The sequence below is a fragment of the Acinonyx jubatus genome, chromosome A2 (assembly GCF_027475565.1).
Source record: "Acinonyx jubatus isolate Ajub_Pintada_27869175 chromosome A2, VMU_Ajub_asm_v1.0, whole genome shotgun sequence".
Lineage (NCBI taxonomy): Eukaryota > Metazoa > Chordata > Mammalia > Carnivora > Felidae > Acinonyx > Acinonyx jubatus.
Window position 1 is genome coordinate 46,456,911 of NC_069383.1, and position 15,140 is coordinate 46,472,050.

At 54.5% G+C, this 15,140-nt stretch overlaps 1 protein-coding gene across 1 annotated transcript in view; it reads left to right on the plus strand.

The window, feature by feature from the left end:
- Positions 1 to 7,867: 7,867 nt before the first annotated feature.
- CRHR2 (corticotropin releasing hormone receptor 2) overlaps positions 7,868 to 15,140 on the plus strand; it is a 47,052-nt gene continuing 39,779 nt past the window's right edge. Inside the window, exon 1 of the mRNA XM_027075206.2 lies at positions 7,868 to 7,996. Within this exon, the coding sequence (XP_026931007.1) occupies positions 7,910 to 7,996 (87 nt within the window). The 5' untranslated portion in view covers positions 7,868 to 7,909. The remainder of the gene's footprint in view (positions 7,997 to 15,140) is intronic.

Sequence of the window (15,140 nt, forward strand, 5' to 3'; positions counted from 1 at the left end):
CTGAGGGAGCAAAGCGGACTTTCCACCCACCACTAGACCAGGAAGGCTATCACAGCATCTGCCGGAGAGGCCAGCATGGAGAGTGGCCACGCAGAGAACAGGGGCCCCAACAGGGAGCCCACAGCCCCGGGAATCTGAACTTCTCTGGCTTCTTCCATGACCTGAGGGTAATGTAAGGCAGCCCAGCCACACAGATGATCCTTATCCCCACTCAACAGATGAGAAGCCCGAGGCCCTCACGGCCCCGAGGGGGACGTTTTCTTCCAAGGGTGGACAGCTGGTAAGTGATACAGCAGGACCAGAACACTCACTCCCAGTCCGGGCGTGGGGCCAAGTGAGAAAGGCAGAGGACAAGACTTCCAGGCCACTGGCCTTGCTACCACACTCTCCCAGCCTGTCCCACTGGCCACCGGGAGAACAGTCTGGAGTAGATGGGGTGTCGAACTCTGGTTTCCTCTGGCTTGCTCCTTTGTCCTCCTGTGGCCCCAGGGAGCTCCATTAGCAAAGGCCACCTCCTCGCCTTGCCAGTCTGGTACCACCAGCCTTGGCCTTCGCCACACATTTGGTCATATTCCGAGGTTCAATCAGATGCCCCCCAAGCCACCCAGGTACTAGCCCTGACCTCTGACCAGCAAAAGGCTGAATCCAGGCCCTACGAGCCTCACAGACCACTCACCTGTTTTTAACTTATGTCTTAGGCTTCTGCCCACAAGTCACCCCAAAACAGAGGCAACCTGATCCAGAAGAAGGGCAAGGGACATGTGTCCTTGTCTCATCTCACTCTGCAGACAGAGTGGGACAGGGGGGTGAGCCAGCACAGCAGCCGAGGAGAAGCCTTCCGGGATATGGCCTTCCTGCAGGTGCAAGGCCATCAGGCTTCGCTGGGCCTCAGTTTCTTATCTATGAAATAGGAACGTGAACTGTGTGACTGTTAAGGTCCCTTCTGGCTCCAAGGTTCTCTGGGGACCGGAATCAGAACCAGAACTCAGGCCCCCACTACTTCTTACCTGCAGAGCCTCCTGACCGGCCTCCTGCCTCTCTCCTATCTCAGCCAAGCCATTCTCCACCCAGTTTTTTCTACAATGCCCATGTGACCATGTCGCCTCCACGATTGATTCCTCCAGTGGCAGCCCTGCCCAGCCCCGACACCCCCTGGCCGGGGCTCTGTCCACTGCTCAGGGTCACCAAGGTAGTCCCCACTACCATCTGCGATGGACTCCACCCCCACAAACCTCCACATGTCCCTGAGCCTGTCTCATCCTCTGGGAGTCCCTCCTTCCACCTTGACCACGACTTCCACTGGCCCACCTTCACCCTCACCCAGTTGAGCTCTGCTCATCCTCCACGATCCTGGTGGCTGGATTGGTGACCCCATACTCGCTGGCTCTCATAGCCCTTGCCTATTTACTGGTCTGTGTCCCCCCCCCCCCCATGCTGTGACAGCCACTATGTCTTCTCTCCCTGCACCCTGCACTTAACAGGTGCTCAATAAATGTATGTGGACCTCATACTGAGGACAGTCTTCTGTCTTCTAGCCCAGTGCTCTTGTAGGAGTCCAGGAAACAGACCTGGGTGGAAACAGCCAGATTCTGCCCACTGTGTCAGGGCTTCTCAAATCCCTCTGTCCCTGACATTCCAAACCTCTTGCCCTGCGACCCCCATGGTCATCCTCATTCATTTGTTCACTTGACAAACATTCGTTCAGAATCTATTCCACTTTAGGCATCTATAGTAATGCCTTGCACAGGATCTTGTGCCTAGTGGGTCCTCAATGTCTGCTGACTTTTTTTTTTAATTTTTAAAAAATGTTTTATTTATTTTTTAGAGAGAGACAGAGTGTGAGCAAGGGAGGGGCAGAGAGCAGGAGACACAGAATCCCGAAGCAGGCTCCGGGCTCCGAGCTGTCAGCACAGAGCCCGACACAGGGCTCAAACCTGCAAACCACGAGATCATGACCTGAGCTGAAGTCAGATGCTTAACCGACTGGGCCACCCGGGTGCCCCTCAGTGTCTGGAAGAAACAGTGACAGTAATGGTATGTCCTCACATTCCTAGGGAGTGGTTTTCCCACCCAGTCCTCAAAATGGTATGGCCCTCCGTGGCAGGTGTTATTATTTCATTTTGCAGTGGAGGAATTCAGGAGAAAAGGTGAAGGGAGAAAGATGTGCGTCACAGGGGTCACAGCAAATGCTGGAGCAGGGGCGGAGGTGGGACCCATAGACTATTCCCAGGGGACAGCATCAGCCTGTTCCTCACTGCCCTTGGGATCCCCTCCATGGGTTGCTGCCCAGCCCAGCCCAGCCCAGCCCATGGCGCCTGCTCCTGGGAGGAGCCTGCACAGGAGACAGAGGACCCTGAAACCACAGACATGACAAGCAGGAGCCACGCCCCGAGTGCCACTCGACACTGGAACCCAAACTATTCCAGAAAACACTAGCCCCACAGCTGTTCTCCAGGCACAAAGTTCAAGGCTCCTTCATGGGCAGGTAGAAACTCTGCCAGAGCAGATTTAATCCCTACTAATCAACACGATAACTTGTTTTTCTTTAGAGTCGAGTGACAACAATAGCGGATCAGAACTCATGCTTGGACCTGGCCTTCCTGAAGCAGGATTAAGGAGGAAAAAAAGAGAGAGAGAGAGAGAAATCAAAGTAAAATCCCACAGAACCCACAGAAAAAAATAAAAATAAAAACGAGCAAAATCAATGCCTGTTCTTCTACCAAGGTTATAAAATTGTATCCTGAAATTGCATTGCAAAAGCAGACTCTTCAGTCTGAGGCTAAATCGGTGTGACCACAGCTAAAATAAAAGGCGTCATGAGCCTGGGGGACAAGATGGGGGAGAGCACCCCCTCATCTGCTATGGTGCCTGGTCTGGCAAGGCTCAGCCCCAGACAAGAGAGAGGGTCAGTGTGGGGCCCCAAAAGGTAGGACAGGGAGTCTGGCTGATGGCCTCTGCGTGGTGCAGGCCCTGCCTCTTCCCCCACAGACCCCGCTCTGGACTGAGATACCATCGTATGTCTTGCCTGAACGGCTGTACCCATTGCCCTGCTCTCTCCTTAGCTCCAGGCTTGCTGTCTCCAACCCAAGACCACCCTGCTGCTCAAGCAAGCCTCCTAGAACGCAGACCCAATCCCGTCCCTCCCCTGCTCAACTCAAGTCCCTCTAAAACTCCAGTCCTCCAAAGTCACCCTTTCCTTGCATCGCCACACACGATGACTCGCCTGTCCCCAGCCCATCAGATTTACAGAAAACTCTGGACCCCCTTCACCTCTTGTCGTTCCCACACATTTTCCTGGTCACCTTTCACTCTGAATGCTACTCCTGTTCAATTTCTGTTCCCTTCTGTGTTGGTCAGAATGCCTAGAGTAGTAAGCGGCAGAGACCCCTCAAAGTAGCTCAAGCATCAGGGAAGAATTGTTGGAAAGCTCCCTTACTGGGGGCAGCGGCAAAGCGGGCTTCCACTGAACTGGAACCAGAGGCTGGAAGGCCACCAGGACCTCCTCTCCCCCTCTCTTCCCTGCTCCCTGTGTGTGGATGCTCATCCTCTTAGTTTGGCCTTCTCCTAACAGCAGCCCACAGCCACATAGCTGCTGCACGTGGCCGCTCTCACTGTTTCCAAGAGGAATAGTCCCTCTTTGATGCAAAGTTTTTTGAATCCCAGGGAAAGACCGTGATCGAGTCAGTTCAGATCAGCTGTCCATTCCTGTACCAACCAGCTGTGGTCAGTGCAGGAAGGCCTCCCATGTACCCTGCCTGCTCGAGTGCACTGGGCCAGTCCACAGTGGCCGCTGCCAATCATATCACATGGTGTGAGGGGCCCCTGGGTGGCTCAGTCGGTTAAGCGTCCGACTTCGGCTCGGGTCATGATCTAGCGGTTCGTCAGTTCGAGTCCCATGTCGGGCTCTGTGCTGACAGCCGAGAGCCTGGAACCTGTTTCAGATTCTGTCTCCGTCTCTCTGCCACTCCCCTGCTTGCGCTCTGTCTCTCTCAAATATAAAATAAAATAAAATAAAAAATTAAATCACGTGTGGGAGTAGAGCATGTACTCTCAAAGTGGGCAACAGTGCCCCCCCCCCCAAAAGGCAAAGGCAGTTCTCAGAGGGCAGAACGATCTTGGGTGTGACAAGGTTGGTGGCCCTCCAGAGAACCACAGTACATAACCAGACACACAGTATATCCATAGTACTGAAATTTCATAGTGGGGAGGGCAATTAAGGAAAAAAATCTAAAAAGGCTTCTTTCGGGGGCAGGAGGGGTGGTGATCATGAAAAGAAGCAACATTGAGCAACACCGGAGTTGAGGATGGGGCACATCTCAGAAGGACGGGAGCATTCTGGACAAAACAAACAAATGTCCAGTCCCCCTCCCGCTTCCTGCAGCACCTCCCCCCCCCCCCCCCCCAAGCACCGTGACACACGCTGGTGTGTACTTCTGAAGACGGAGACCAGGGAGGCTCATCACAGCCCCATTACTAACGTTCAGTGACCGCTCACACCACGGGGAAGGCCTGCCCGCCCATCCCCCTTGCACCTGGTCAGCCCCACCAGTCCTTGTGCCCGTTTTTCCCTCTGAGTCCGTGGAAGAATCCCCCGCCCTGATCCTAGACCTGCTCCCCTTCACCATCTTGGATGCCAAGCTCACTGTAAGAATTTCCACTGTTTGATTTTTACAAAGCAAACCACCCACCTTCCTTCCAGACCACCCTGAGTTCGTCTTTCATAATCAAAAAGAGCCTTGAAGGCATTTCAAAAATAAAAAGGCTTCTCCGCCCTGGAGTCTGCCCTCAGGAACACAAAGCTCGAGAATGACAATGTTGTATTCATGACAATTTTGTATTCGCTTGCTCAGATCACAGTTGTAAGCTGGGTTTCTTCCACCAGCACAGCCTCTGAAAGTCAAGAAGCGCTATTCAGAGGATACCCCAGAGGCTCAGCCGTTTTTGTTCGGTGTCTTATTGTTGTTGTAGTTTGTTTTTAACCCATTACATTTAGAGAGGTCCAGTTCAGACTTCCACGACCTTCTAGGCTCCCCTAGGTCCCTAGGGGTGAGATAAGAATTCACAGTCATGAGGGAAGTGCTCCCAGGTGAGATTGGAAGAGAAGGGGCAAAGCAGGACAGAGAAAGCAAAGAAGTCCCACCACAGTGAGATGCCATGCCGAGTGCCAGACTCCCCTGACCCCACAGGAGCCCCACGTGTTAGTTACACCTGGCGTTCACCCGCCTCTGGCCAAAGGAGCACCAGGCAGTCAATGGTTAAGCATGCCTTTGAGCATGGGGGGATGTAAACTCTGGATGCCTGGGGATCCCCACCTCATACAAAATACAGTTCTAGTTTTCCAACAAGGAATGCCCTGCTAGGGAGGACTGCGGCCGAGCACCTATGTGCCTGCTCTACAGATCCCCCGAGAACCAGAGTGGATCTAGCTTCCTTCCAGCCTGCCCCCCATTCCCTGGCCCTACCCTGTCCCCACCCAGCCAGGCCCCCGGCCCAGCCAGCCTGCACTTGCTCAGCTCCCTGCTTCTGCCCACCCTGACTCCTACATCTGGAGTAAAGATGTGCCCTTCTCCATCTGTTTAAACCAGTCAAGGTGCTTCTGCAGCACCTCCCCCTGACGTCCTGTCCGTCACTCCCTGAGCTGCCCCACACCTTGTACCATCTCTCAGCTCCCATCTCCGTTATTTATGCCCACACCTCATGGGCTCCACATCCCTTCCCTCTTCTGGCATACTCCTCACACTCCCCAGGCTAGGAGATCAGCCTTGAGGTCAGAGCTTCTGCTGTCTGTTGAACAGGGTCATGGTGAGACCAGCCATGGAGATGCTCAGTGACAGGTGCTGAAGAGCACTGGTGCACCTCACGCCGACCCATCAGCTCTCTTTCTGAGTCTGCCCACCCTTCTGAGTCCTGCCAAGCGAGCATGTCCTGCCAGGAGCCCGGAAGCCCATCTGACTAAGTCCAGCAAGCCATATCCTGTCCCAAGACTTGGAAGGGGGTTTCTACCCTGTCACCTTCAAATGAATGGAGAGATCTGGTCAACTTTTCCTCAGTGTTTCCATAAAGAGTCCCCCCGCCCCACCCACCACCACTGGGGCTAGGCTCTGTGCAACAGAGGAGGGAGGGGAGAAGAAATAAACAGAGGAGGGGAGACGGGGGGGGGGGGGGGGGGGGGGTCTGCCCTCAGGAAGTGATTCCTGCCTCCTCCCCCAAGCTGGCTGGAGCCCGGCCTCAACCGCCCCAGGGACAGAGAACAGTCCACATTGAGGAAGAGCCAGGGGCTGACTCTGGCCTGTGAGATTTCAGGGGACAGTCACACTCCACAGCTGGTGCAGTCCAGTAAGGCTGCCTGGAGGAAGCAGGTGGAGGGGAGGAGGAGCGGAGGGACAGAAGAGTGTCCCAGGCAGAGAGACCAGAGTGAACACAGAGTGTCTAAGTTTCTTGAATGCAGGCTGAGTTCTCCAGGGCCTGTCCCCACCTTGTCTGCAACCTCCAGGAAAAGCTAAATGCCCCACTAATCACATTCCTCAAATGCTTTCGCCTCACATTTTAAGACGCTGGAACTTCTGGTTAAGCTGTTAAAGTCCCTACACCAGGCCCGCCTTTAGAACAATTGCAAGGGCGGCTTCAGTGGCTCCCAGAGAGCAGGCCTCACCTCCTGAACCCTGAACCCAGGCCCGTCACCACCCAAGGCCAATACTGCTCAGCCTTGCCTTGACATTAGGATCCTTGAGCAATTCTGAAACATACCAGTGCCTGAGTCCCTGACCATCACCACCTATAATCAAAATCCGCGAGGGTGGGGGGTCTGGCATTGATGCATTTGTTGTCATTGTTGTTTGGTTTTTTTGTTGTCGTCTTGTGTTTTTAATGTTTATTTCTCTTTGAGAGAGAGAGAGAGAGAGAGAGAGCTTGAGCAGGGGAGGGGCAGAGAGAGAGGGAGACAGAATCACAAGCAGGCTCCAAGCTATCAGCACACAGCCCCACGTGGGCCTTGAACTCACAAACCTCAAGATCATGACCTGAGCCAAAATCAAGAGTCCAATGCTTACCAGACTGAACCACCCAGGAGCCCCTGGGTTTGTGTGTTTGTTTTTTTAATTTAGGATTTTATTTCATATTTACAGAAAAGTTGGAAGAATGATCAAATCTATACCATATACCCATTGCCCACATTTACCAATTATCAACATTTTGCTTTGTTGTTCTGTGTGCACGTGTGTGTGTATTTCCCAACCATCTGAAAGTAACTTAGAAACGTGGTGCCCCTTTATCCCTAAATGTGTACTTTGTAAAGGCAAGAACATTCTCTTACCCACAGTGTCGTTATCAAAACCAGGAAGTTGAACATTGATACAGTACTATTATTTAATTTCGCTGCCACATTCAAATTCAATTATCCCAATAGGCACTGGAGCCTGGTAAAGCTCCCCAGATAATCAGAAGATGCCCTCAGGAAGCCTGGTGGGGATGCGACCCGCCTAAGCCACTCTGTGCTGTGGCCGCCACCACAGCCCAAAGCCCCCTCCTTCCTTTCTCAGTTCCTCTCTTCCCAAGTTGGGAAGCTACAGCCCTAGCAAAAGGGGCGGGCTGATAAAAGGCATTAACCCCTTGTGTGCAGGCTGGACACAGAGCTTGGCCCCTGGCTGCGGAGGCAGGAGCCGCTGCCCGGTACCCGCTATAAATAACCCGGAGGGGCAGGCTGTGGGGAGGTGTCACGCCGCCCTGGGGTGGGGGTGGGGGTGGGGAGAATGGTCCCTGGGCCCAGGGCCTTACCTGGGCCAACGCATGCGGGTAGGGAGGGAGGTGGCCAACTGGGCTCCGGCTGGGGGAGAGGGGGGAGAGGGGAGGGGCAAGCTGGGCGGGACCGTCGTGCAGGGGAGGTGCGCTCCTTTCCCGAGCCACCGAGAGCATGGGGGGTCCCAAGGGGCCCCCACGCCTCGTCCACGCCGGACACCCCCTCCTCTGCCTGCTCTGCCTCCTCCCGCCGCTGCTCAAAGTAAGTGCAGGGAGATGGGGATCCGGCTCGGGGTGGGGGCGCCCGGGAGCGCGGAGCTCCGGGGTGGGAGGCGGGTCTCATTGCTCAGTTAGTTACTGGTCCGGGTTTCACTCAGCCCAGTTAGGAGCTGGGTTAGGGAGATCTCAGGACTTGGTGGCCGGGTTGAGGCTGGGGATCCCTGTATGGGATGAGGGGGTGCAGATAGATCTCCTGCGGGGATGGGGGGGGCAGGTGGAGGGGAGATGAAACTAACATCAACTAGGATGGGACATGGAAACCCTTATGGATGGGCAGAGTGTTCCAGGTGACACTCATTTCTAGGACAAAAATTCGTCCTCAGGTCCAGGCATTCCCTATCCCCTGTCCATTTTGTACCCTCCCCCGCGGGTCCCTCTCCATCTTCCCATCACACCCTTCCTCACCCCGCCTCAGTTCTGGCCCTTCCCACCAGAGCTGTGCCCCCCATCTCCTGCCACCCTTTGCCTACCCTCCTCTCAGTGCCTTAAAGCAGCAACCCCCAGTCCCCGTTGAGCAATGAGGAGGAGGAGGCACCGAAGACCAATCTAGCCAAGGGTTTCTGAAAACTGTGGGCACACCCCCCACCCCTGCCTGTGGCCAGAGTCAAGGTGTACAGGTGGGTACAGGGGTGGAGGGGGGATGGGACTATACAGAAAGAGCTGAAGAAGTGGAGGTGAGGCTGGGACGGAATGGTTCCCAGAAACAGATGCAGGAGGAGTCCACCTTTAACCCTCTCCCCATTTTACAGATGGGGAAACCAAAGCTCAGAGAAGGAGGGACATCTGTCCTAAGTCACACTTCTCATGAAGAGCCAAGACATTAAAGGGGTTCAGAGAGGCAAGAGGGGCCCCGGGGCCACACAGTGCAGGGGAGAAGAACCAGGCTAGAAGTCAGAAAACCTGGTCTTGTCCCTACTGTACCACACGCCAGCCTCTGGGACTGCCTGGGTCGCCATGTCCCGTATATACACAGAGGACTCATTTGTTCAACGCTCATTCAACAGAGAGATAGTGGGCATCCATTGTGGCAAAGTGGCTTTGCCAACACACCTGATTCAAATCCCTGCTTTGCCGCTTATTGTGTAACCTCGGACAGGTTACTCCAATTTTCCAAGCCTCAGTTTCCTCATGGGTAAAATGAAGGTGATATCAGTGCTTACTGGATAGAGTTGTCATGAGGAATAGTTGAGATAATATTAGGTTATATTAGATAATAGAGTAAAGCTCTTAGCACCGTGCCTGGCACAGAGTAAGCACTCAGTAAATTCAGCTATGGTTTTGTGCCAGGCACTATAGATAAGGCATGATGCCACTAAGGGCCCTGCCCTCCCGGTGGGTCCAGTCAGGTGCAGGAGAGGGGTGGTCAGTGCCCCCCATGGGCAGATGGTCCTGAAATCTGCCAGGTTCTTTTAACGACATTGAAGTCTATACTTGGGATGAGTAGAGGCTGTGGGATGGGTTCACTCTCACCTGCTTCCCCCACCCCACATCCCCTGAGTTTTAAGCTCTTTTTTGCCTCCTGCCACGTGTTCTCAAGATACATGCCTTCCAAGAGAGCCGGATGTTAGGCCCAGGGCTGCCCCTTGACCCTCCCCTCTGGGGGCCATGATGCCAATTTCATAAGCTGGTGAGCCACGGAGAGCTTCCTGGTCCCTGCCCCAGAGCCAGGCCAAAGCAGCGGGAGTCTGTGGGAGGGTCCCCTGGGTTCTGGGGGTGTCAGAACTGAGAAGCTCAGAGGCAACAGTCTGTAGCCCCTTAGAGTCAACCAGACCCTCCCAGGGAGACCTCAGCCTGAGGCTGAAGATTAGTCATTTGCCCGAAGTTGCTCAGCACATAACCTCCTGGAGAGGAACTGAACTGTGATCTCTCTGGCCCTAAAGTACAGGCTTCCTTGTGGTAACAGAATTTATTTCTAGGTCCTCGTCCAACTATTCTGAGATTTCTGCTCACTGTGAAAAGAGAACATGGGACCCAGAGCAGGCGGTAGGGAAGGAAGGTGATGCAGGAGGAGCCAGGTCTCCAGCCCTCTCGTTTACTGAATTGGCATTTAAGGAGGATGATGCGTGGTAGGGACAAGGAGGTGAAAACACCCGCCCAGGGCTCCTGCCCTCTGGAGTTGATGGCCCAGCCAGAGGCACCGGCAGGAAGAAAATAATGGCTAGGAATAAGTGTGCCTTTATAAACTCTGGTCTTTGGAACTAAGAAAAGTGTGTGGGGGTTATGATAAAGTCTGGTGGAGGTGGATGGGACAGCAGGGGTAGGGATGGGGCAGCCCTGGAAGATGGCCAAGGGGAAAGCAAGTAATGGGTGAGGGCCCCGGACAAGCCCCAACCCTGAGAAGAGATGGCACCAGGCTTTTGGGGTCTGCTGGGCCCTGGTGGGATCAGATTTCTGTCCTAAAAGCTTGGGGAGCTCTGGAAGCTTCCTGAGTAGGGGAGGGGGCTGCCCTGATTTGCCTTTGTGGAAGTTCCAACTGGCAGTTTAGTGGGGCAGACCCCTGGACCCAGCCCACACTGCAAGAGCCCAGAGGAGCTGAGCCTTGACCTTGGTGTTCCTGGTTGCCCTGCGAAGCCTTTGGGAAGCTGCTTCAGGTGGCAGCATGGAATCATGAAGCCTATCTCGTGCACCAGGCTGGGCTAAGGGCGGAAGGTGGAAACTGAGGTTGAGTGAGGCTAAGTACTATGGCCGCTGGATTCTGAAACTCTTGATTCTAACCTCTTGAGGTAGTTGACTTACCCTCTGTGAAGATCCCAGGAGTCTGTCAGTTCCTCTTGGCTGGGTTCAGCCTCTTGGACCTTTGGGTAGCACCCCAAGGTCTCAGAACAGCCTCTTACTCCAGGTCCTGCTTTCTGGTGGGGGGCTCTGGCCCAAGGAGGCTCAGCAACAAGAAAAGTCCCTGGCTCCAGAAGCCTGGACCCCCCCTAAGCTGCACAGCCCTCCCCAAGACTAAGGCCAGGGCCCTGCACACCTCTCCTACACACCCAGGGTCTGCAGGGTGTGGGCAGGGGGCTCAAGGGCCATTTGCCAGGAGCTAAATCGTAATAACCTTTCCCTAAAATTCAACTACTCTCAGAGTAGTTGACTAAGCCAATCATCTAATTTAATCTTTCTGGGTTTTTTTTTTTTTCTTGCCACTTTGTTGATGTTTATGTACTTTTTAAAAAACCAATTTGTCTGAGAGCACTGCTTACCGAATTCTGTATTCCTGGTAAGTCTTAAATTTGCAGCACTTTACAAATTACAGGACTACTCTGTATCCTCTTAGCTGCCATTTTCTACTTTTATCTGATTTTAGCCATTATTAGGAATCCTCAGCCAGTTTGTCTAAAGTCGCTTTCTTCAAAATTCTAATTTTTTTTAAAATGTCATTTCAAATCCACCAGAGGGAAGGATAGATTATCCAATAAGCTTATTTTGTTTATTCTATTTAGCATCTACACTGGGCTCAGCACATGCTCAGCACTGTCCTAAGTCCTGGTACCCATTGCCTGTTTTAAGCTTTGTAAAATCCCTAGAGGAGAAGACCATCAATACTCCCATTTTACGGATGAGGGAGCTGAGGTGACGTCACGTGCCCAAGGTCACTCTTCTGGTAGTGGCAGGGTCAGGATTCAAACCGAGCAGCCTGACTCCAGATTATCTTCCCTCTCCAAGAATTTAATTAGGACACTCAGAAACTAAAACAAATCAGAATGGAGTGACTTTTAGGTCAACTGGACATTAGATGAGTTGATAAGTAAGGAGATCATTTGAGGCCTAGTGACCTGTTCTAGGGCCTCCTGCTGGCCAGCTGCCTCCCCCTTTAGTGGGCCTCCCCATCCTACATGTCCCCCCATCCTCAGACATCTGCGTGAGGGCCCAGAGCTTGGCATAGGAAGGGGAGAGGCATGGAGAAGAGAGAGTCACAGGCTGTCAGAGAGCACATGGTAAAAAGAGGCCTGGAAGTTTCTCCAGGGGAGTTGTTGGCTGTTAGAACTGGATGGGAGAGTGGGCATCTTAAGAAGAGTCACCTCCTGGACCCCTCAGGGATGGGAGGACCCACAGGAAGCTGCTGGGGCTTTTGAGGTCCTCACTTGAAGTGTAGCACCTGGTAAGTTAGAACTGAGTATCTAGTCTCCCCTCCCAGGAAGCCTGCCCAGATACTCCAGAAAATAATGGCCTACTTCCTTCTTATGACCTCCGGTCCCTTCCCCTCTGCCTCAAGCAGCCTCAACTCCAGTACTGCCTCCTGTGGGTCTGCTCAGCGCCCAGGGTCTCCCTCCTTCTCACCTTCCTGCCATCCCCCCAGCACCTCCTTTTCCCCCTCCTCCCCCCTTCCCCTGTCCCACCTTCTCCCCATCTCCAGCATCCTCCTCTCCTCTTTCTCTCAGGGCTGAGTTTCTTCCTCCTCTAGCCCTAACTCAGGCTCAGTGAAACCAGTGAACGAGAGAAAACAGTGGGGAGGATCCTCTCCCTCCCAGAGGAGTCCTCCCTGACCTTGGGCAGAGAGGGAGGAGGCAGGAAGGGAGCTCACCCCATTCCTCTCTGGCGACTGACAGCCTGGCCACAGGACCTGTGGTCCGTAAATCTCCCAGGCTTAGACTAGGGGCTAAATTTAGACGAAGCTTTGTAGCCAGAACAGGAGGCAACACCAGGCTGGGCCGACACCGTGGCTCCAGGGAGGTGACACCTTTGAGGCCTGCCTGGTCCCTGGAGCACAGGTTCTGCCTGGACAGGGCCCAAGGTGGAAGAAGAGCAGCTGGCATCTTGGCTCTGACCTGCTGCCTCCTCCTGCCGGGGCCTCTCCCCTGCCCTTTGTAACATGAAGGCTTCCAATTCCAGACACGCAGAGGCTGGAACCAGGAACTGGCTGGCCTCAAAGTGAAAAGTGAGAGAGAAGGAATCCGACAAGCAGGAAGAGAGCCCAGAACCTGAGCTTCCCAGAACTGGGGGTAGGGGTGCAGCTCCACCTGGCTGATGGGACTGTGGTCGCATTCGTCCGTCCATCCAAGCAAACAGTTGTTGAGCACCTGCCATGTGCCAGGCTCTGGACTGAGAACTGGGGACACAGATGCGAACTAGACAGACTATGGTCTCACTGGGTAGAGGTGAGGGGTGGAGGGTGGCTCTCTGCCCCTAGGACACCCAATAGCTGGGTACAGAAGCCTCAAGTGTTCTCTGCAGAAGAGAAAATAATGGGTCTTCAGGGAGCTCAGAATAAGTTATAGAGCCCAAACCTCTTCATGTGCAAGGTCCTGTCCGGCTGGCTGGGTCCGCCCACACTCCTCCTGTGACCCAGCTTTCTGCCTATAGGCCCCACCGCACAGGTGACAACAGCTTCTTACTTGAGTGGCCTCCTAAGCCCCACAGCCACCCTGTTTGGGACTGTGTGATACTCTCGGCATCTGTGGACCACAGGCCTTCCTTTAATTCCCCACCCAGGACCAATGCCTCTCTGTGTATCTGACCAGGCCACAGCCTACCAGACTGGCTGTCCAGTCCTGCCTCCGCCCCTTACCTGCTTGCTGCACGGCCTTGGGAGATGACTTTACCTCTCTGGGCCTCAGTTGCCTCATCTGTACAATGGGGTTATCTATAGCTACCTCAGAGGCTGTTGTGAGGCTCAAATGAGCTGTTGTGAAGCCCTGAGAGCTGTGTGCGGCACACTGTGAGTGCTGATTTCAGGTTAAAGAAGCCTCTCCTTCTCTCCTGTCTCCCTCTGCCCTGTGAATGGCATCCTCAAACCAGAGGCCGGCTGCTTCCTGAGCAGGCCCTGTGCCTTCCTGCCTCCAAGCCTTTGCTCGGCTCCTGCCTCGGGGATCTCTTTCTGCTCTTCTTATCCTTCCCCCTACCTTGGACCCTGGTTCCATGCTTTTGGACTGAGCTCCAGTGCCCAGCCCTCCACGGAGCCCTGAGTTTCCCCAGCCAGCGTTGACTGGGCACTGCTGAACGGTGTGCCCAGTGAGGGGGCTCCAGGCTGCATTGCCAGGGCCCAGTGCTGGGAGGGGTGCTGAAAGCTGAGGGGTATCTGTGCTGGCGAGAGAGGTGGGGAAGGAGGGACACACGGTTCTAGGAAGCTTTTCTGGAGAAGGATTTGAGTTGGGCCTCGGAACTCCCCACAGTGGGGCTTGAACCCCCACCCCCTATCTCTGAGCTCTCTGATTGGACCCCTCCTCAAGCCCTTGACAGGGGCACCATTTGACACATGCCTTCTATATGCCAGGCTCGTGACGTACAGTCATTTGTTTAATGTACTCCAAAGCCCTATGGGCTCTGTATTGTCTCCATTTTACAGATGAGGAGAGCGAGGCTCAGAGAAGTTAAGTCACTTGGCCAAGGCCACAGGGCTAACAAGCACCATGCCCGGAGCCCTGAACATGGGGGTGTTTACAGCCTAGCTGCTCCGAGAGCCCACGGCCCAGGCCTTGAGGTGTGACTGTTCATGGCCGTGTCTCTGCTTTCCCGGGGCCACTGTGTGCTTCCAGAGAGCGGCGGCCTCTTCTCCCTCCTCGCTGCCCACCCACCACCGCCGCCAGCAGCAGGGATGTCATGGGTTTGAACTGAGTCAGATCCACCCAGCCAGCCCCCTTGAAGAGAAAGAACATCTTTAGCTGTGCCAGCTTATTGGACCGGTGGAGAAGTTACAGAAGATGGAACCCAGATCTGGGAGTCATTCCAAAACCTCTTTTGAGCTGCTCGCCCATGCTGCCCACGCCTGAAGGGCACACGTCAATACTGAGCACGGTCACCTGCGCCCCAGTGCTCTGTGCAGCAAGGGGACCCAGCCACAGCCTGAGACCATAGCGTCTGATGCAGGGACAGCCCCGCATTGCCCGAGTGAGGATGCCCTGACCCCGCCCCTCCGTCTGTGGGCTCAGAGCCAGGGATTCAGACTGCCCGCCCAAAGGTGAACATGAGACAGCTGAGGGATGCGGTCAAAACGTGGCAGTTGGGGGGCTCTGAGAGAAGGAGCTTGCATCTAAGACACAAAATCTGATCAGCCTGGAGGTCCACCAGCAACACCACGCACCTCTGGGTGGAGCACTGCCTCTGCCATGACCTCCAGATGAGGCTGACTCCCTGGAACTTCTGTCCCCCCCGGGGAGGGCATTACTAGCTGCTTCTCAAACAAGAAGGGGGCTGGGAAG